The following is a 22,577-nucleotide window of genomic DNA, read 5'->3' on the forward strand; positions in this document are numbered from 1 at the left end:
CCCCAGACCACTGACAGGCACAACAGAGATCCGCATGCCAAGCGTCTTTCCCCAGCACTTGCTTTTGACCTTTATTCTGCAACCAGCATCACTTGTTGAGGGAGGTTATACATCCTGCTTTTTACCACCCTCCTTTAGCCCCTTTCTTCTTCTTCTGTTGCTGTTTCTTCTTGGTGGCTGGGGCACCAGCGGGTTTTTGGTGCCTGGGAGGGATGACGTTACTTGTGGCTGATACAGCTGCAGCGTTGCCTGGCCGAGGGGAGGTAGGTGGGCTGCTGGCAATCCTGCTGGCATCCCTGCAGGGAAGATGAGAGAAATAGATAACATGTGGGTTCACAACCACCCGCAAGATGTAGCACCACTGCAGGAAGCTGACAGCCAAAAATAACAGCTGCCCCATAAGATAGCATCAGGTAGCATTATGTATGGGAAGGGCACTCATGCAAGGAGATCTTAAACAAGCTTCAACATACATATTATAGAAGGGCTGAAGGGTAATGGTAACGTGTCTCGAAGGGTAGGCAATCACCTTCTGACTGATGTTCACTAGATAGTGTAAGTCCCCAACAACAAAAGCAAGGCTAACTTTTGAACAGACAGGTGGGTCAATGGGGCAGAGTCTAGCTGGAGGCCTGTACCTAGTGGAGTGCCTCAAGGATCAGTACTGGGACCAGTATTATTCAACATATTCATCAATGACTTAGATGAGGGAATAAAGTGCAGTGTCAGCAAGTTTGCTGATGACACCAAGCTGGGAGGAGTGGCTGACACGCCAGAAGGCTGTGCTGCCATTCAGTGAGGCCTGGACAGGCTGGAGGGTTGGGCAGGGAAAAATTTAATGAAATATAACAAAGGCAAGTGTAGAGTCTTGCATCTGGGTAGGAACAACCCCAGGTTCCAATGTAAGTTGGGGAACGACCTGTTAGAGAGCAGTGTAGGGGAAAGGGACCTGGGGGTCCTGGTAGACAGCAGGATGACCATGAGCCAGCACTGTGCCCTTGTGGCCAGGAAGGTCAATGGCATCCTGGGGTGTATTACAAGGTGGGTGGCTAGTAGGGTCAAGAGAGGTTCTCCTTCTGCTCTAATCTGCCCTGGTGAGACCGCACCTGGAATATTGTGTCCAGTTCTGAGCCCCTCAGGGAACTGGTGGAGAGAGTCCAGTGCAGAGCAACTAAGATTATTAAGGGAGGGGAGCATCTTCCTTATGAGGAAAGGCTGAGGGAGCTGTGTCTCTTTAGCTTGGAGAAGAGGAGACTGAGGGGTGACTTCATTAATGTTTATAAATATGTAAAGGGTGAGTGTCACGAGGATGGAGCCAGGCTCTTCTCGGTGACAACCAATGATAAGACAAGGGGCAGTGGGTACAGACTGGAACACAGGAGGTTCCACTTAAATATGAGAAGGAACTTCTCAGCAAGGGTGACAGAGCACTGGAACAGGCTGCTCAGGAGGTTGTGGAGTCTCGTTCTCTGGAGACATTCAAGACCTGCCTGGACACATTCCTGTGTAACTTCATCTAGGTGTTCCTGCTCTGGCAGGGAGATTGGACTAGATGATCTTTTGAGGTCCCTTCCAATCCCTAACATTCTGTGATTCTGTGGCAGCTCCTGCAACACAAGAGAGGCCTTCAAGGCCTCCACACTCAGGCACTGCAAACCCAATATCCTTCTCCCTCCTCAACGACAAAGGCATCTTTGTGCCAGCTCTCCTTGTAAACACTGCTCAAGCTGGCAGTGCCACAGAAGGTTTCTGTTCTGAGAAAGCTGTGTAAAGAGAAATTATCAGACAGAACTGGCAATTTTCTGTGTTGCTATCATTTTAGAAGTATTTCCTTCTCTCAGATGCTACTAAGTCACTATTTTGCTGTCAGGCCTCACATACAACAATAAACTCTGATCCCAGCTCACATAATCAGTGTCAACTTAGAAGGAAGTATAGTGTTTTCCCAAATCATGGTGAGTGTTTCTCCAGCCACCCAAAGACTTAAAAGCAAATAGCTTGAGAGAAAGCACGCAAAATTCACGTCATCATCAAAGCAAAGAAAAGCACATTGAAAGACTATGGAAATTTTGTTTGCACCTTGGCACCTTCAAGCATGCCTATCATTTTGGTCTCCAGCAACCTATGAGGATCTTTGGAAAGAAGGTTCAAGTGGTAAAGTACAGTTTCACTTGTGCTACCCATAGCTGGTAGGTGGTTCTGGTGCAGAACCACAGAAAAGCAGCACAAACCCAACCCTTCCAGCCACCCAGGAGTGATTCCCCACACCAAGCCCTGTAAACTGGGTACTTACAGTTCAGAGGAGCCAGCTGTTGTTGAACCCTGAGTCCCCTTGCCAACCTGATCCTTCTTCTTGCCCTTCTTCCGTCCACGATAGTAGGAACGCTCTCGCATTGGAAGCCACCGCTCAGGGTCAGGAGTCACCTTGGGGTCATAGTTCTTAGGCAGCTTTCCTGCAGAACATCCAGTGCCAGGAAATGAGATTGGGGCCACCACATCGGAGAGGCATCACCGAGGGATATACATGGGATGTCAGTAGCTAGGAAACACAAAAGGCCCAGCAACCCACATAATCCTATCAGGGTATTGCTACCGCTTCCATGGAAAAATGCCCCATCCAGACAACCTATCATGAAGATCTGGGTTCACAGGGACCCAGTTCCAGTGAAGAGCTCCAGCTCCTGGGGAGCTGAAAGGTGGCTATTTGAAGAAACAATCTGGTGAGCTCTCCGGAGCTGTGCCTTGTTAACAGCTAGGAAATGTAACTTACCCTTCTTTTTTTTCTTCTTCTTCTTTATGTCCCCTTGTCTGAAAAGTAAGAAGAGAAACAGCCGCTGTAATACAGCATGACAAGTCAACTGAAAACTAGCTTTGGAAGAAGCTAAACCATTCCCATCTCTCTCAAAACTTGTCTACTGCTACCTGAAGCTCCTTCCAGTTAAACAGTAAGCTCCCTTCCCACACCCTGCCTTTTGCAACAATGCCCTCACCGCACCAGGTGAGGTTCTTGTGCCACCTCAAAGAACGGCTGCACCAGAACTACAGCAGCCCAGTTTACCCTTGCTCCTTTTGCTGGTTGTCTCCAGTGAGCTTCCCAGCTTTCTTCCGAACATAGGTTGCTCCATGGGAATTCTCCAGCGCATCAACATCTACTTTCAGTGACATGGTGTCCGAGGAAGGCAAGTGTTTGCTAAGACTTCAAGAGAAGAGTTCAGGGATGCAAATCAGCAGACAGAAAGCAAAAAGATAAACTCCCAGGTTTGTACAGATAGCAATGGGCAACTTCAGCTTGAGCAAATTCAGTCTGTTAGCAACGCAGACACCAGACATGGGGCTAGTTCCAGCTCTCTAACCAGCTTCCTACACAAGCTGGAATGAGCCGCTTAATTGCCATTTGCCTCATTTTCCCTCCTTTGATATGGTGACAGAAGCAGCAGCTTCCTCTGAAAACCGGTCAGGGTGGCAAAAGCAGTATTAGAACTTGATATTGTGGGTCAGTGACAGCTTAGCCATATTTTATTTAGCACAGTCCTGCATTACTACCACAGGATTAAGATTCAAATAGAAAAGATGGAGAAGCTTCTATTTTCGGTTCCACCTGGTCTTAAGTTACCAATTTTGACAAAGACAAAAGGGTCCTGGGATCCTGCAGTAATCAAACCAATCAGGGAAATAATGTAGCTCCAGATAACTTGACCTGGATATGCAGTTCTGGAGACGTTCCTTGCCTTTCTTCAGGTGAGAGTATGTCTCAATTCCCCACACTGCTGAAATCCAAGGGAGTAATGCCCACACACCTCTTCATTTGCTCTGACACCACCAACAAAAGGATACACTTTAGCTTTTTCAGGGTCCACCAAGGAGTAGGCAGAGATGAGCTGTGCCAGAGTATGCACATCTTTTGGGTTTTGCCTTTGTAGGGGAAAAAAAACGTCCAAGTTACCAAGGTACATACTCATCCCTAAGACTGTTATCACCATGCAGTGCTTGCTGCTGCAGCATAGCTGCTATCTGTGGGGAGAGGCACGTCAGTCTGTGGTCACCTACAAAGTACATCACAGGTATGGACAAAGGGAGGTGTAGACATCTCTAGAGTATCGTGAAGCTGGCAATGGAAGACAAAAATCCCTCAGGTCCTAATAGCAAAGGCAAGAGAACAGTGTCCCCCAGAAAAAAAGTCAAGTGCGTAACAGAAACTAAAACCAGCCGTGCTTTATGCAGCACTACAAAAAATCATGCAACCCAGACCCCAGTGCAACCTCCACTGCACACAAGGGCCCTCTGGCACAAGTCAACCAGGTTTTCAAGTGAACATTACCTACAGATCAAATTAATGATCCCCCCCTCTTTCCTAGATATAGGTTTGAATTGGAGCCCCTGTGCAAAAGCGACTCTAGAGGAGGGCAACCAGTCACAACATTGTCAGGCACTGCCTAGCATTTGCCAGCTTGCAGAGGTCTCTGGGTGGAGACCTCCAGTTCAGCAACCACCCAACTCACTTCCAGAGCTCTTCCAAGTCACTGATCGCTTCTTTCTTCCTGCCATGCTTTAGTTTGAAGTTGGCAGCTTCCCTTATCAGCGACAAATGGATAGGAGACTTTGGCTGAAAGACAGAGCAGCCATAATTAGTTACTCATTATTGCAGCATGGATCCTAGCTCTAGCTTTAACCCTCCTGACCTGGCCAAGGAGAACTGAGTTAGCACACTGTCACACAGAAAGGAAAACACCTTTGCACTCTAGGATGAGGCAGAACTGCATGGGACAAGGGAGCTTGCTGCTCCACAATGTTTTCTCATCACGGAGAAGGCCTGATTGCTACATTTGGGCACCCATTGTCCTTATTCTCCTCATCTAACACAAACTGCTGCTCCCTGTTTGCAACCATGTAAGATAATGAAACACCAATAAAAAGAACGCTCACAAAACAGGAGATCGCAGGTCTCCAGTACTCCAACTGGATGAGCTGCTGCTGAGGCTGTGTAACAACAGGTAAAGCTGAGCTGGACTAGCTAGAAGAGACTGGGACAAAGCTTTGTGCATTAGCTCCTCTGGTCTGACTTGCCTGGAACTGCTGATACCACTGGATAGCCTGTGTGAAGACCTCGATTGCACTGTCAATGTCCTCTTCGTGACTGTACATTGTCACCAACGCAGACACCTGCAAACATTCAAGAGCAGCTTATAGAAGATCCTCACAAAAGCTGTGTATAGCCAGAAAGTTAGCAGTTAAATGATGGGATTGCTTAAGAGCAGACTCAATGTGTGTTTTGTGCTTTGTCCCTAAAAAACAGCTCTGGTAATGATCAGGATACCCAGGAGAGGCCTTCCCACCCAGGTCCTTCCCAAAGAAATGTCCCCACCAATCTTTCTCCTATGGTACAAGCTTAAGGCTGCATTCACAGACAGAAAGTTCTTGTCTTGGCACTTTCTTGGCTTTCCACTGGATGCAGTTTCATAAGAAACTCTTTTTCTTCCCCCATTCTCCATCTCAAGAGCAATGAGGAAAAAAAAGCAGCACTGATGAGATGATACACACATCATCTGCTTGTCTACATACCAGTTACAATTGGAGGTGACCCAGGGCAAGGAGCTGGCATTAATGACTGCCCCCATAAATTACTCTGATAATTGGCACTTGCAATTGGAACAGACCTACAACTGTCAGCCTCTGCTCAAGAGGCTTACACTGTACACTTGAGTATATTCAAGGTCATTACACTTTTCCAAAAACTAGATGTGGACATGTGTGCAGACTGGGGTGATGCTGTGGGCATGGAACATATGGCACTTTCTCCCTAATGCCTGTTGTCCTAAAGCTGCTTCAAAACTTCCAACAGTACTGTGGCAGAATGCAAACCCCCTTCTCTCCCCCCACCTCCTTCAATATGGAGGGAGCAGGCACATCTCCCTGTCTCTGCTACTTGAGGCTGACGGCTTCTTTTGTTTGGCCCAGAGCACCCTGGCTAGGGCCATTAGTAGAAGGGAGTGCCGAGGCGCCAGTGAGCCGCTGGGCACCTGTGACCAGTGTGGGGGGGTGTTTGGAGGCTTCAGGGGCGCCCCACACACGGTGTGGGGGTGCAGAGAAGCTTCTAGAATGCCTACAGTCAGGTCTGATCAGCCAATAAAAACGGGACTCTCGTCGAGACTGAGCCAGTTGTTGCCGGTCTCTCGGAGCTACGAGCAAGATTCTGCTGCTGAGACCCCGCCTCCCCGGGATGGAGACCCCGCTTGCCTTGCCGCCACGTGCGTAAGTAAAACACTCGCAGAATTGCGAGTGTATTATAAATTTACACTCGCGGAATCGCGAGTGTACGCTTTACCTTTATCTCTCTAAGAATAATCCAGAAACCGGATTCAGGCAAGTGTGTACTCCTCTGGGACTCGAGGGTGGTTCCAGTATAGTTTTGGGTGAAGCCACGTGTATGTACTCTGTGGACCGCCTGTTGTACTAGTTGTTACCCCTTAATAATTTTCCTCAACTGATACCCGAACCTATATTTAAGTCACTTTTGGAGTGTTAAAACCCTGTTTCTCACTGGTTTAATAAAAGTTGTTTTGGACCCTGTTGTCCCTTAAATCAGCCTCGGGGTGCCTCCGTGACATTTTGGCGCAGCGAGCAGGGTATCAGATATGGAGGAATTATTTAGAGGGTTGTTTAATGTCTCTGCAGTAACCTGGGGTCTTGCCGTAATGTGGATCGCGGTGTGTTTCAGTTTGGGTGTTTGCTTAAAGGTAGCACAGGATTTGTGTAAAATTAAGCAGCGAATGGAGGAAAACCTTTCGCGGGAAAGTGAAAAGTTTGACTCTCTGATACAGGACTTTTCTCGGCAAAGCATACGGTCGGATTTGTTAGAACAGAGATTTGGCTTGTTAGAACAGAAACTTGTTTTTTTGGAACAAAAACTTGAGTTTTTGTTAATTAATATGAGAACTTCCTCTAGCGTCTCCCCAGTTCAGGTGTGCCCCTCGGCCCCCCCGTTTCTCGACAAAGATACTGATTCTGAAAACAGTGTTGATGAAGGGGGGGTAGAAACAAAGGACGTGCGTCCTCTTATTAGAACTGAAACACATACGGATGGACGAGGCAAAAATCCACGCACGGCTACCCATAGCACGCCATATTCAGGACTGGAGCTAGGAGATTTACAAACTAGATTCTCACGCAAGCCGGGCGAGACAGAGACTGAATATCTTTGGCGCGTTTCACTTACCGGGGGTGATAGGATATTATTGAGTAAGGACGAGGCCACAGGCTTCTGGGGCCCAGGGGTATTTTTAAGTGATGGTCCGGATGGTAATCACTCCATCACATCTCGTGTAGCTTACTGGGCTGGCGGTATAGATCCCAGGGAACGTGGGGAGCCAGTTGCAATTGTTGTAAAAGGCTTATCAGATCTTGCTGAGGGAGTTCAAAAGGCGGCTTGTATACAAGCAATGTATGAAAAGGGCCGGCAGTCCCCCCCTATGGCGGCGCCGGTGGATCCGGTCCACCTTCGGCTGCTTATTAAAGGATTACCGGATGCCTTAAAAATATATGTCCAGTCCCTTAAGGAGAAAATTCAGGGGACTATTGATCGTAATAAGCAAAATCCCCGAAGTCCTCCTGAACATGTATTAACCTGGGCGGAAATTTTACACAATGTGGTTACACATGGGCGCGAGATGGGGTGGGTAGACCCAAGCGGCGGCCCGTGCAGAAGCCGGACGGTCCGGAAGACGAGCCGAGCCGAGCCTCTTCAGAGGCCGCCCCCCCCGTCCCAGAAACCGAAGCGTTTTGGCTGCCGGTCAGATCAGAGCAGCAGCTTGCAGCAGAGCAGCCTCTGGCGCCGCGCGGCTGCTCTGGGTGTGCCCCGAACACTGCTATATAAGCTTTCCACCGAGCACCTACAGGAGCTGGTGGAATACTTAGAGGGAAGATCAGAGAACAAAGAGGAGGCACCGGTAACCGTCCCCCTCCCTGAGGACAAGCGAAACATTAACCCTTTCGTATCCTCACAAAGGGAGCCAAAAAACTAGTAGAAGCGGATGGGAAGCAGGACCGCCCCACCCGCTTTGTATTTTCTTGCCAATGGTCCAGTGATAAAGAACCATACATACATATCCCCGTTGGTCCAAGGCGAATAAGTGTGAAATTTCTAATTGACACAGGCGCACAAATCAGTGTTTTGAACAGGCGGCAAGCTGACAAACTTGGGATTAAACCATCAAGGAAAGCCATCAATATAGTAGGGGTAACAGGTGTAGCAGAGAGATGTCCTTTAGCTCGAACCCACCTTTTGCTACCTGGGGAAAAACGGACAACAGCTGTGGAAGTTGCCCTGAGTCCTTATAAGGCAAACATATTGGGATTTGATATTTTGGCAGGTAGACGGTGGTGCTTACCTAATGGGGAGATTTGGAGCTTTGGAAGCCACAGAGCGGAGGTAGCCCGTATTAGAATATTGCCACTAACCTCTGCATCCTTGCAGTTTGAAAGAACTACTGACGTTAGGATTTTGCAACTTGCTCCTGCTCTACCCACATCTACAATAACCTGTACTCCACAGTACCCCCTGCCAAATGCAGCAAAACGGGGCATTACGGAGGTTATTAATGATCTTGAAAAAAGACAAATAATTAGCCGCACCCATTCTCCCTATAATTCTCCAGTTTGGCCCGTTCGCAAGCCTGATGGGCGATGGCGCCTAACTATTGATTATCGAAAACTGAATAGTAACACTGCACCACTAACAGCTGCCGTCCCAAACATAGCCTCAGTGGTGACTGTAATACAAGCAGCAGCCCACCCATGGATGGCTGCTTTAGATGTTAAAGATATGTTCTTCATGATTCCCCTAAGGGAAGAAGACAAGCCACAATTTGCTTTTACCTGGGAAGGGAAGCAATACACTTTTAATCGGCTTCCTCAGGGGTACAAACACTCTCCTACTATTGCCCACAATGCCCTTGCTGCGCTCATTGACACTGTACAGGTACCCTCAGGCATTTGCATATATCAATATATAGATGACATCTTAGTGGGTGGAAACAATAAGGAACAGGTGGGGCAAGTAGCAGAAACTCTTTGGAATTTATTAACACAGAACGGATTAGATATTCCACCGTCCAAGTGCCAGGGTCCCAGCCAGGAAGTTAAATTCCTAGGGGCTTGGTGGATAGGAGGAGCCATAGCAGTGCCTGATGATGTTCTGGCTACTATAGACAAGGGACACACCCCAAACAGCAAAGCGGACCTACAATGCCTGTTGGGTACATTAGGGTACTGGAGAAAACATATCCCAGGATTCTCAGTGATTGCCCGTCCCCTATATGACCTACTCCGAAAAAACAAGAAATGGAATTGGACTATACAACATACAGAGGCCCTTAATGTTCTAAAAGATGAACTTAAAACCTATCAGAAATTGGGCCCACTACATCCACAAGACCCATTGAGAGTGGAATGGGGGTTTGCAGAACATGCCTCCTATTGTGCCATATTCCAAAGGGGTCCAACAGGGCCAGCTAGACCTTTGTTGTTCTCTTCCACCGCATTTAAGGGAGCTGAACAACGATATTCGGAGTGGGAGAAGGGGCTTCTCTCACTTACCCGAGCAGTTAAGGAGGCAGAGAAACTGTGTACGTCACAGGAAGTTATTGTACAAGGCCCTTTCCCTCTGTTGAATTCAATCCTTAAAGGGTTACCGCCCCCTGAGGGGGTGGCACAGAAAGCAACAGTACGAAAATGGTACGCCTATTTAGAGGGAGTTAGCCAATTGTTACTACTAAAGGAGGGTTCTGTAAAAGTTTCAAAACTTCAACAACCTGTGAACGCTGATCCGGTCCTGTTGAGCCTGCCTTATAAACCCTCTCCTATTAAAGAAGCACCTAAGCTAACTCAGGACTCAGACACACAAGGAGTCTGGTTCACTGATGCATCAGCCCATCGGGTAGGGACAAACTGGCAGTACAAGGCAGCAGCATTGGAGATTGCTACTGGAAAAAGAATAACAGAGGAGGGGGAAGGTAGTGCTCAAGTAGGAGAACTGCGTGCTCTTTTATTAGCAGCAGAAGGAGGAGCCTCCATGATTTACACTGATTCCTATGCAACCTATAAGGGTGCCACTGAATGGATATGCCAATGGGAATCTAACCAATGGGAAGTAAATCGCACCAGAGTGTGGAGAGCTGAAGATTGGCAAAGACTATTAGAAATTGGCAGGTCACGACCTTTGAGTGTGGGTTGGGTAAAAGGACATGCAAAGGATGGAACCCTCGCTGCCAAATGGAATCAACAAGCTGACTTTCTAGCCCAGATCAGGCTGGCTGAAAGCATACCAGAGGAGTGGGCACGGTTAGCTGAATGGTTACACCTTAAGCGAGGCCATTCTGGAAAAGCAGATCTTTATTACGAATGCCAATCCCGGGGTTGGCCAGTGTCCATGGGAATATGTGAAGCAATTCTCACAGCCTGTCCACAATGTCGGATCAGACTTAAAGCTGATCACCCAAATCAGGCCCCGGCCCTACATATCAGGCAGGACAAGACTCTCTGGAGCACGTGGCAAATTGACTATGTCGGGCCACTGAGACCCTCTAATGGAAAGAAATACATCCTGGTGGGGGTAGAGGTAGTATCAGGATTATCAATGGCCACTGCTGTCAACACGGCCACTGGAGATCAAACCGTGCAAGCGCTGTGTGGGTGGTTTGGTATCCTACCCACTCCTGAGAATATCCAGAGTGATAATGGCACACACTTTTCAGCTGCCGTGGTTCAAGACTGGGCTAAGGGAGAAGGTATTAAGTGGGTGTTTCATACACCATACTATCCCCAAGCCAATGGGATCGTGGAACGAACCAATGGTTTGATTAAGAAGTATGCAGATGTATCACGACACAACTGGGACAAGCGATTAGCACAAGCTGTCTTCCTTGTCAATAACCGCTGGGGAAGCTATGGGAGCCCCAAAATCAGGGCGTTCTGTCCTGAAAAGCCATTGACAGACAGCAACTTGACAACCAACACAGAGGAAGAGCATTCCTCAAAAATACAAGTGGGCCAGCCTGTCATGGTGAAATTACCATCTATTGGTATTGTACCCATGACTCTAGCAAAACCCAGAGGGTTATATGCCTGGGAAGCCCTTGATGAGAATGGGAAAACCCACCGTATTAGTGCTCGGTGGATAGTTCCAGACTACTAACCCTGAAAGCCCGGTTCCTCCTCGAGGACCGAGGTCTGTTCTTGTGTTTTCTTGCAGGGCAAAGGACAATGACGGGGTGGAAGAGGATCCAGATGCCTTGGAAACGAAACGACACCAGCAATGACGGGGTGGAAAGGGATCCAGCTATCACCAGCAAGAGATGGAAGAGAATCCAGATGCAAGCCATTCAGAAGGAAGGCAGTCACAGGAATGGAAACACTAACGAACTGTGACTGATGTTTGGGACTCAATAATTACCTTGGGCAATTGTTGATTGTTCTAATTATTTCAATTCTATTGTTGATTGTTATTAATAACTGCGTTGCAGGGGTAAGTCAACCCATGAGATACGGTGATCCACAGTGGACATTAAGGCTCACCGGCAGAAGTGTCCCCTTTTTACTTTGGAGGCAAGAGGTGACTGCACCACCACTCCAAAGTATCAGACCATGACTGTAGTCACGGGGTGGATTGTGGCAGAATGCAAACCCCCTTCTCTCCCCCCACCTCCTTCAATATGGAGGGAGTAGGCACATCTCCCTGTCTCTGCTACTTGAGGCTGATGGCTTCTTTTGTTTGGCCCAGAGCACCCTGGCTAGGGCCATTAGTAGAAGGGAGTGCCGAGGCGCCAGTGAGCCGCTGGGCACCTGTGACCAGTGTGGGGGGGTGTTTGGAGGCTTCAGGGGCGCCCCACACACGGTGTGGGGGTGCAGAGAAGCTTCTAGAATGCCTACAGTCAGGTCTGATCAGCCAATAAAAACGGGACTCTCGTCGAGACTGAGCCAGTTGTTGCCGGTCTCTCGGAGCTACGAGCAAGATTCTGCTGCTGAGACCCCGCCTCCCCGGGATGGAGACCCCGCTTGCCTTGCCGCCACGTGCGTAAGTAAAACACTCGCAGAATTGCGAGTGTATTATAAATTTACACTCGTGGAATTGCGAGTGTACGCTTTACCTTTATCTCTCTAAGAATAATCCAGAAACCGGATTCAGGCAAGTGTGTACTCCTCTGGGACTCGAGGGTGGTTCCAGCATAGTTTTGGGTGAAGCCACGTGTATGTACTCTGTGGACCGCCTGTTGTACTAGTTGTTACCCCTTAATAATTTTCCTCAACTGATACCCGAACCTATATTTAAGTCACTTTTGGAGTGTTAAAACCCTGTTTCTCACTGGTTTAATAAAAGTTGTTTTGGACCCTGTTGTCCCTTAAATCAGCCTCGGGGTGCCTCCGTGACAAGTACATACCAGGGAAGCAGCTGCTCCAGTCACGTTATGCAAGTAAATCCAGGCAACACACGGGTGTGAGGGATTATAAGAGTGGGAGCACAGGCAGAGACCATCTCTGCTGACAGCCAAAGTACTTCTGTGGCAAAGTTTGGGCCACCTGATGCAAGTTATAATCCCACCTTTGTCCAAGACAAGGAAGATGGGCTCAGACTCCCTGCAGACACTCAGGTCAAATGAAAACCAGAGGGAAGAGGCAACAGGAAGCAGGCAGTACAAAGCTGTGATACAAGGGGAAAACCTCACACAGTTCAGACTGAGTTTTGCTTACCATACCAGGCTTGTGCTGCAGCTCTTCTATGCTCCTCAGGATCATGCAGGCTTTGGTGACACTGCCTAGAACAGAGAAGACAGTGAGGAACATGCTCTGAGTGGCACAGTAACACTTCACCCTGCCAGTGAACTTCCAGCCAAAGGTGAACAATGGGGACATAGCAATTTCCGTCTCAGAATACCTCCCCCATTTCCAAGAACAAAGGACAGTCTTCTACACAAAGGACCTTTCTGCCCTCGCCACATCCTGCAAGGGTTCAGGAGCAAATTTTTGCAAGCAGGGTCTTCTCTTCCAGGAGCAACTCTGTGCTGCCTGACTGTATAACAGGAATGGTAGCATCAGGGAGCCCCACATTGCTCCCAAGACCTTCCTGTCCCAGAATACAGTGTGGGCACCTCTGTCAGGGATCTGTGGAGCCTGGATATCCAGACATTAAGTTATGAGCTCTATCCTGCCATAGCCATATATATATATAGAACACCCAACTGAAAGCATCTCTGCTCTGCACCCCTGTCACAAGAGTGACTGTAACAAAGATTGCCCTAAAGCCTGTTTTTCTCACCCCTTGTACCACTATTGTGTGCACACTTCCCAACAAAAGACAACACTGAATACCTTGAGCAATTTTTAGCTGGGCCATCGTCAGCTTGATCTCAGCTGCATTGGCAGGGTGCTGGTCTGCAAAGTCCTGAGAGCCAGAGGAAAGAACAATTCAACATATGTGTGGGCACCAGGTTGCTCCTCTGGTGAATCATATCTCATGCTCAGTCACAGCAAGCTGGCAAGAGCCAAAGGAAGCTTCCCAGCACAGGCAGGCTTCAGCACACAGCAGAGGAGGGTCTCAAACTGTGCCGGTGGCCCATGGACCTCTCAGATTTCCACCCCAGACCACTCACTCCCTCTGAAAAGGAGGCTATTGCAAACTGCTTGCAAGCAGAGCAGCAGAGCCCACTGCTTACCCTAGAAGAAGTCCACTAGAGCTTCCTAAGCATAAAAATCAGAGGTGCAAGGGAACTATTTCCCTTTAAAAGCAGCATTGTTCAGTTTGGTCTAAATGCTTTCCAGCAGCATTACACCAAACCAAAATAAGCACAGTCAGAGACCCCTGGAAATTTAAACCAAACAAAACAAACTAAGGGAAACAGCACATAAGAACACAAATCACAAGTTTAAACGGAGCTTGGTCACAGTAGCACTCTCTCTCAACCTACCTGTAGAAGCCCCACAGCCTTTGCGTGCTGCTTCTCGCGACACAGTTGGGCTGCCTGGATAAGCACAGGCAGCAGATGCTCAGGGCTCTGCGACTGCAGGCTTGCTGACAGCTTGCGGCACTGATCTGCCTGAGGAGTGGGAAGAGAGAATACACTTTTCTCAACTTCTACAAGCACCTAACATACCAGTTGTATCTAAGAGGTGTTAGTGGTGGCTTCCTGAAATGGGTACACAGAACCAAGAAAAAGCCCTCTTAGTAGCACTTCAGATGCATCTAAGAACCCCACACACACCTTACATCTCCCACTCATCTCCACATCATACTCCCTACAGCAACACTCAAGTAACTACACAATTGGTTGTCTGTTCTTTTCAGGATAATTTTTTTTTTCTTCTCACTTGCCTAAACCAACACAGAACCACTGCATATCCATTTTTGTCTGGTCAAATTCCTGTGGAGAGTGCTGAATCACTAGCTACATACTGCACATCAGTTTCTCCTACCTGGTTAGTGTACATTGCCAGCAAAGCTTTGTTGAACTCAATTGCCTGAAGTTGCTTCTTGGAGAGTTTATGCTCAACACCTTCTGCATTGGTCAGTTTCACCTTTTTCTTTGAGTCAAAGACATTTTGGTCCTGGAGAAATGATACATCATGAGAAGATGTCACTACATTCCTTGAAGAAGAAAAGGCCTCTGGGTCTGACATTTAACTACTGTTTAGGAAAAAGACTTTCCTGGTTCTAGCCCTTCCCTCCACAGAAGCAGAGAATCAGGCTGAGGAACCACCAGGAAGGGCCACACTGAGAAAAGCAAGGTAATTCTATACCTTGTTAATAGTGATGATGTTATTTGCAATGACAGCAAGCAGTCCTACATCTGTTGGCCTGCAATAAGAAAAGCAGAAAGAGCATTGTTATTAAACAGTGGCCTCTGTACAGATGGAAGACTGAGTATTTGTTTCAGAAAAGCCCTTACTTCAACTTGATTATTTGATTGTAGAGCTGTAGAGCGTCCTCTGTACGACCCTGCAGTTGCATGATATATGCCATCTGACCATGAATAATGGCCAGTTCAGCCTCAATGTCTTCTTCTGTCACATCCTGAAGGAAAATCAAGGCAAAATCAATAAAAGTTTCTGCCTCACCTCTCATTCCCTGGCTTCAGCACTCTGTTGGCAAACATCTATGAGCAATCTCTGTCAGTATTAGCAACAAAGTACCCCAGCCACTACAGGTGAAGGTTGTTGCCACAGCACAAATACAAGTACATCTGGGTTAAACCAGGAGAAAAGAAAGTTTCACCTGCTCTTGCAAGAATCTGAAGAAACCCTTAACTTGTGCACTGAAGCTGCCCCTCTGCTTGAACCACCACCAAGTTTCCTATGTTTCCCAGCACCCACTCAGCATCTTCATCCATACCAGGGGTGGGTCACGGGAGTTTTCAGACAACTGTACCAATCCTGTCTGCACCAGCACAGATAACTGTGCAAGGAGCACAGCAGCAGACAGCCTGCAGTGTTAGCTGCCCTTCTGCAACCACCACAACTGCTGCCCCAGCCTCGCAAGCGGGAACCAGCAGCAGTGGCAGCTCTTGCTGGGTACTGCTGCGCAGCAGCTTTGGCTATCATCTGGCTATCAGTGCTACGCTTCATGACCACACCCTCGTTCATGCTGCTGCAAAGCAAACACTTTACAGAACAACGTCAAGAACTTACAGAGTCTTCTGATAGCGATTGGCGGCACAGCTCTAGAAGGAAAACAAATTGAAGAACACCATTTATGAGGCTTTAGGGGGAAAAAACAGCGCAGAAGCATAGGGAAATAAACACTTTTTTCACGTATCCCTGAAACTTCTGCAGCATTACAAGGGCACATTAGACTACAAGTCTGATGACGGATGGGACTGAGCATGAGGGAGAAGACTAGATGATGCAGAAGAAACAGTAAATGTACAGGAGATACTGTCCCTCCCAGAGCTGCCTTCTGAGAGCAGAGTCACACACTCATTCTTCTCTCCTGAACAAATTTCCTTAAACTTAGCTCCTGATCTTTTTCATAGGGATCACTTGGCTGCAACTGCTCACCATCTTGGGAGTTATTTTAAGTCCTGCAAGCCTGCAATATTCAGATTAGACTACCCTTTATGAGGCAGTAATTCCATCAATTTTCAATACAGTCACTTCTTAACTTTATGCCATAACATATGCCTCACCAGAACATCACCTGTTTTGTTCTCCAAAGGACTACTATCACAGCGCATAAGTTCAAATTACACAAGCTCAATAAATCAGTTAGACGGGAGACCTGCTATTCTAACATGAAAATCAGGACAGAACTGACCTATTTAACTGCAAGACCAATTAGATCAGAAATAAACCAAATTTTCCCAGTTTTTTTTTTTTTTAACACACACACAAAATTCCCCTTTCATCCTGTAGAAAAAAATTCTCTTTGCAAAAAAAGATCATTTATTGGCTTATACTAATTTCCTACCTAATTCAGACTATGAAGTATTTCTAATTTTTGTAGTATATGTTAATATATATATACTAACAATACCAAGAGTTAGAATAGATGAAATATCTCATGCTTAAAAGAGATTACACTAACATCTACTGCAAAAAACTGCTGAAAGGCACTGAACACCAATCAAGGGGCTGTAAAAGAGCCAGGAGATGCAACATGCCACATAGCTCTGGAAAAGAACTTCAGAGGAATGCTCTTACAAAAGCATTGGTTCTGTCAGGAACCATCTGGAAACTTACAACAAATCCTTCTGTTGGTCAGTTTTTAAATTTTAAAAACCTCTTTCTCTCTGATTAAGCATATCTACAGAGAACAAGTACCTGCTTCTGTCACACAAAGCTCCCCTCTCACCTGATCATGTTTTTACCTTCTGCTTTCTGTAGTTTTTTCATTGCTTCGTTCAACTTTCCTTGCCCAATCAATGCACATGCACTGTTATAACACAGCTCGTAGGTAGCTTCTCGAAGGCCCAAATCCTCCTAGCATGAAAAGCAAATGTAATACCGCATAAACACCAACTGATCTATGCAGATTTGACAGGCGACAGACACAAACTATAGTTTTCGTGTACATTCAAACTATTCCTTGCAAAAAAAATTGAGAGGCAATTTTAAAAGAGCACACACCTGGCAAATAAGTCACAGTGCAAAGGATCTTCCCTCACACTGCACAGCAAGGTCAGAGGCAATTGACATAGCAGCAACAAAACTCCAGCCTGAACCTGGGGACTACTCAGGCTGCTGAAAGAGTGCAGGTAAGAACTGCTGCTCTAGAGAACTAGAAAGTGGATCCACAGTGCTGAACAGAAAGCTGAGCATGCTGTGTACACCTCCAAGGAAAAGACTTCTGAAAAAATGAGAACATTACAATCTGCATTGCTCATTAACAAAAATATTCCCAAGCGTGGCTGGGTGATCTGGGTAGTTAAGTTTTACCATGGGCAAGACAGTAACGAGACAGAGGAAAGTGCTGGTCACCACAGGTGTTCTGCCTAGTGCAGGCTCAGAGAGATGCACTTTCTGCTCTGCTGTGACACCTATGTAACCCTATCTAACTCTTCATCCCTCAGAACAATAACAGCATTTATTCTCCCATACAGGGGAAACTACTCAGGGATCTTCAGTATACTCAGAAGTCATTAAGAGACAGAATACATTTTCATCCTGTTATAGGTCTACGATTCCATATCCCTTATTCCTTAGTTCTTGTTCTTACACATGCATGCACATACTTACTGGCATCACCTTCTCCCATGTGCTTTGTGCTGCCACAACAGCAGAGAGGTTGGTTTTTCTTTCTTCCTCATACTCATCCTGGGAGTTGCGGATGAGATCCCTATAGGCAGCCAGACAATCATCATAACGCTCCAACCTGTACAACTGAGAAGGGGAAGAGATCAGCCTTCACAGCAGTATTTCCCTGTGTGTGATAGTAACTACTTCCTCCATCCCTACGGACTGGCAGCAGCAGAGCATCATATGTTTTAAGCTGAACATTACTAACATTTGCATCTACCTTTAAGGCAAACTACAGATTACATCTGCAAGAACAACTAGCGATGCCAGATACCTACATGCAAAGAGCACAGTTATTACTCCTAAACAGCTTTGTTAAAAGCAGTTTACACAGTTTTGTCCTCAAACAGCCTTTTTCCAGATTAGATCACTACTCTATAAGAGAAATTAAATGAATGGTCTTTCATGCAGCTGAGAGAAAACAGTCGATTCTCCACATGCAACTTCTTTTCTGTTTCACGTCTAACACCTGAGATGTCACATTCCACAAACCACTCCTGAACAGGTATCTAATGCAAGCAGATGGCTTAATCACAAATCTCATCAGCTCTCTTCCACCCTCCAGCCCCTTGGCGAGATGGCTACTATCAGGCCAGACCCAGGAAGGCAGAGGGATTCACAAATGTACAGCTTTGGTTCAGTGGCACTAAGATGATGACTCTGCCTCCAGCAACAGGCAACTGAAGCTCCACAGAAGTTGGAGCAGTTGGGAACTGTACCTCTCCTTACGTTCATGACAGAGAAGGAAATTCCGTCCCCATATTTGTCCTGCTTTATAAAGGAGGGACATACTATCCAGCATATCAAACTCCCAGCAGGAAAAAAAAACTTGTAATTACCACTTGTCCATAAAGCTCCTTCAGTTTGTCTGTCTGCTGACTGGCACTCTGAATGGTCTTGAGAGCATTTTCAATACGATTCAACCTGTATTCACAGTAGGCCTTCTCAAAGGCAATAACATCACTGCAAGGACAAGACAAAGGCTGAGAGTAGGCATTGTAGTCTTCATTCAACAGTGTTCACCCACCTGAACACACTTGTTTAAGCAGTGCTGATTAGTCACAGACTGCTACATTCCCAAAAAGCCAAACACCAGAGGTGAGCACATGATCCCAGATTACTGAATTATGTATCTGTCAAGCACTGAAAATATCTTAAACCTATTCTGTGTTCAACAGAGAAGGAATATGAAAACTTCACCTAAAAGAAGTTCCTTTTTTCTGTTGTTTCCAGACACACAGCATTTCAAATCCTCATGTCCCCCCTCACCTCCTACTGATTATGCAAATTAAGTGCTTAAAAGTAAAACAACACCAAACTTCATTATGGGACTTCTTCTTAAGGAGAAGGTATATCATTACTGCAAAAGACTGTTACGGCAAGCTTTCAAAGGCAATCGAAAGGAAATGGTATAAAGCACAGTCCCTCTTGTAGTCTGATACTAAGCCAATGGTTACGTTAACCTATTTTGAAATATTGCAGCAAACAGGTTTGTTGATGTTAATATAAAACTGGCTTCAAAGCAAGCTCACACCAGAAGGGAAGCATTACCAAACAAACATAGCCTTGAACACTGTGTTCCACCTACCTCCTGCGTTACCACCGAAGCCAAAGAAAAATTAATCAGCGATTCCCTTAGATCATCACTGGTGCCACTTGTCACCAGTCATTTTTCTATTTAAAATTATCTTGGCCCAGCTGAGTATTGGGGTAGTCCGAAAACAAATGAATGGCATCAAGAATTAAAGCAAAGCAGTGAACCAGCCTCAGTGCAGGACAAGACAACATCAAGGCAGAGCAAGAACCACGGCTTTCCCTGCTCTGCAGGATACAAAGACACAGATCAGCAAAGCTAAAGAAACTACAGGGAGAACTCTGAAGCCAGTTGAATTTGGAGAAATTACTCCTTCTCCTTACCATATACTAAAAAAAATAAGGTAAAGAACTTAAATTAAACACCTTCCATCCCAAGAAATAAGGAATTTGTGAATAAGGTAATTATTTTTTTTCCAGATATGAACATAAACAATGATAGGCTTCATCACATTGATATGACTACACACTTTTCTGGGAAGTTCCTTAACGGGAGCAAAATCTAAAAAAGAAACATTTTGCTGCCAAGCACCTCTTGGGTAGCAATTTTCATGCTAGTTGGTGCAGAAAGAGCATTTTTATTAGGAAGAAAATTAGAGTCTGCTTAATGACACACATGGGAAGCTTGACTTGTTTCCAAGGTCCTGATTTTGAGAACACACACAAAGGGCTTATACCACCCCAAAAAACTGAAGCAGTACCTTCATGTGGGCAAAGAAAAACACCCCAAGAATAAATATGATCAGACAGCCAAGCAAAGCTAACAGCTCACTGCCACTGGCAAGAGCTCCTCCTTCTTTTATTCACTCCCCACAAGATCTGTCCTCTTCCCTTGTACATGGTGCTCAACCACATCAACAAGCAGAATCAGCTCATGAAGGTGGCTGAAAACAAGGTTAGGGACAATTCCTTCAACAGTAACAGTGAGATGTTAGACTGTCTTCAGCTCATCCAGACCACCTCTCACAACCAGAATAAAGCAGTGTTTCACTGAGAAGCCCAATCCCAACAGTCCTAAGCACCTCCTGCTGCCTATCAGTTCCCTCCACTGAAGCTGCAACAGCTTTTCAAGGACTTGCAGCTTCATTTTTTGTAGGGTACAAGACACAACTCACCTGGTTAACACTTTACTGTGGGTGTTGATTACGCCAAGGGCTTCCTTGAAGTTCCCATTCTGGATAAGACACACTACTTTACATTGAAGTGCAGTCACATCATCTTTGCTGATCTGCAGTACTGGAAGAGAAACCTGTCTCACACAACAATCCAACTCATTATCAGACACATTAAGGCTTTTAAGAACCATATGTTATTACAGTTGCAAAAATCCATGATAGAGACCAGTCATGTCAATTTTAAAACGGTCCTGGTATGGCTTGTTTTGGCTCATATCATCAAAGAAAGCTTATCAGCATAAAAGAATCCACCATAAATACTGAAATTACTTGAAGTGACCGCTGGGCTAACATGCCTGGAACAGAGCTGCACCAAAGGAGCTGTACACACCTGAGCAAACCTTTCATTGGCACTTCAGTTCCAGGCAGAGAACACAGTGCCAAAACTGGAGTGCCACGTAAAGCACACACAGGAAGAACAGCACAGAACAGTCTGGCTCTAAGCTGGTAGTCACTTCACATGTTACTGTTTTCTGCCAGTGGAAGACAGTGAGGGACGGCTATGAGACATAAGTTTTGGTATTTGTTCCTTTCATGTGATCCCAGCTCTCAGATCTGCTGGGACAGGACATGAATCCCTGCTCCCTACAAACAGCAAAGCGAGAACATTTAGCCACAACGTGCCATGTACTGCAATCCCATTTTGGGTGCCAAACCACCAAAACGGCTTGTCTCACTGTGGCCTGTCACTGCCGACCCGGTTTGCGCTCCAAGACAGCTGGCCCACACCCCCGCTCCAGTTTTCAGGGGCGAAACTCCTCCTTCCTCCCACGATCGACACCGAAGGCAGGGCCCGCAGCAAGGGCTACGCGACGCCACAGAAGCACCGGCGGTGCGGAAGCGGGGCCTGGGCGGCTGCCTCGTTAGGCTCCCAGCCGCTTATGCCTCCCCACCGCAGCCGCCGCCCGGGCAGAGGCCGCGGGGCGCGACGCCGGCCGGAAGAGCCGAGGGGAGGCCATCACGAACGCCAGGAACGGCCCCGCGCCCGGCCGGCACGCAGCCTGTCCCGGTTGTGTGCGGGTGGGCCCGGCGCCGACATGGCGGCGGGGGAGCGGCACTCGAGCGCGCGCTCGCTCGCTCACTCACTCTTATTAACGGACTTGAGCGCGCGAGCGAAGTCGCCGTTCTGTCCGCAGCGGTTCACCTCGCTCCACAGCGCCGCCGCCACCCCCGCGCCGCCCGCCGCCGCCATCTTGGAACCGGGAGGAGACACACGTCGGCAGGGCGGCGCCGGCAGCTGCCCCGGAAGCGGAAGGGCCGCGCGCTGCGGTCGCCACCCCCGCCCCGCCCCGGCGGCACCCGACAGCGGGCACGGGGCGCGTCCCCACGCCGAGCTGACGCACGGTGATTTCCTTCGCTACCCTCAAACTCTGTGCTCCGAGACGGGACATGGTGAGTTCTGCTTGATTTCACGGGAAAACTGTGTGCAGCTGCAGCGGCTTTGTCACTGCCGAGTTGCTCAGCTCCACTCCTCTTCCGATGTTTTAACTGGAAAACTTCTTTTTTCAGTTAGTATTTTAACCGATTTCTTTTCCTCACTCAGAATAAACTGAAATAATAATGAAATCAACAAATACGACCAAAGAGAGCATGTGTGGGGAGGGCAAAGGAAGCACAAATTCCCATTATTTCCTTTACTAAAAGACTGCCATCAGCCTTCAAACTTCAGAAATACCATAAACGATTACACATATTACAAAGATGTTTTATAAAGCAACATTATAAAGTTATGTCAGTGGGCAAAGATGGACAACCTGTATAATAGAATCATAGAATCATTTAGGTTGGAAAACACCTTACAGGTCTTCAAGTCCAACCATTAACCCAACACCACCAAGTCCACCACTATCCCATGTCCCTAAGAGCCTCATCTATCTACTTTTTAAACCCCTTCAGGGATGCCCTGGGCAGCCTGTTCCAGTGCCCAACAACCTCATGCAGAAATTTTTCCTGATATCCAGTCTAACCCCCACCCCGTGCAACTTATCAGAACTTGGACTTAAAACACAAACTGAAGATAAACTGCAGATT

The 22,577-nt window shown here is 47.0% G+C and overlaps 1 protein-coding gene across 1 annotated transcript; it reads right to left on the bottom strand.

The window, feature by feature from the left end:
* Window positions 1–43: 43 nt before the first annotated feature.
* SRP72 (signal recognition particle 72) lies at window positions 44–21,791 on the bottom strand. The gene is made up of 19 exons (XM_065836702.2): window positions 21,633–21,791; window positions 20,487–20,607; window positions 18,618–18,741; window positions 17,719–17,862; window positions 16,851–16,962; window positions 15,673–15,704; window positions 14,934–15,058; window positions 14,785–14,842; window positions 14,461–14,592; window positions 13,956–14,084; window positions 13,360–13,432; window positions 12,742–12,806; window positions 5,065–5,160; window positions 4,500–4,603; window positions 3,835–3,912; window positions 3,059–3,196; window positions 2,771–2,808; window positions 2,294–2,453; window positions 44–296 (listed from the first exon to the last, which is right to left on the bottom strand). The coding sequence occupies exons 1-19, from the start codon at window positions 21,736–21,738 to the stop codon at window positions 122–124; spliced, it is 2,010 nt and encodes a 669-aa protein (XP_065692774.2). The 5' UTR covers window positions 21,739–21,791; the 3' UTR covers window positions 44–121.
* Between the last annotated feature and the right edge of the window lie 786 nt (window positions 21,792–22,577).

The sequence above is a fragment of the Patagioenas fasciata genome, chromosome 4, assembly GCF_037038585.1.
Source record: "Patagioenas fasciata isolate bPatFas1 chromosome 4, bPatFas1.hap1, whole genome shotgun sequence".
NCBI lineage: Eukaryota > Metazoa > Chordata > Aves > Columbiformes > Columbidae > Patagioenas > Patagioenas fasciata.

What these genes read in the sequence shown, in the direction of transcription:
- SRP72 (XM_065836702.2), bottom strand. Translation starts at nt 21,738, where the DNA reads ATGGCGGCGGCGGGCGGCGCGGGGGTGGCGGCGGCGCTGTGGAGCGAG. An exon ending in CACAGTAAAGTGTTAACCAG is followed by an intron (nt 18,742 to 20,486) that starts GTGAGTTGTGTC and finishes TTGTCCTTGCAG; the next exon opens with TGATGTTATTGCCTTTGAGA. An exon ending in AATCGCTATCAGAAGACTCT is followed by an intron (nt 15,059 to 15,672) that starts GTAAGTTCTTGA and finishes ATTTTCCTTCAG; the next exon opens with GATGTGACAGAAGAAGACAT.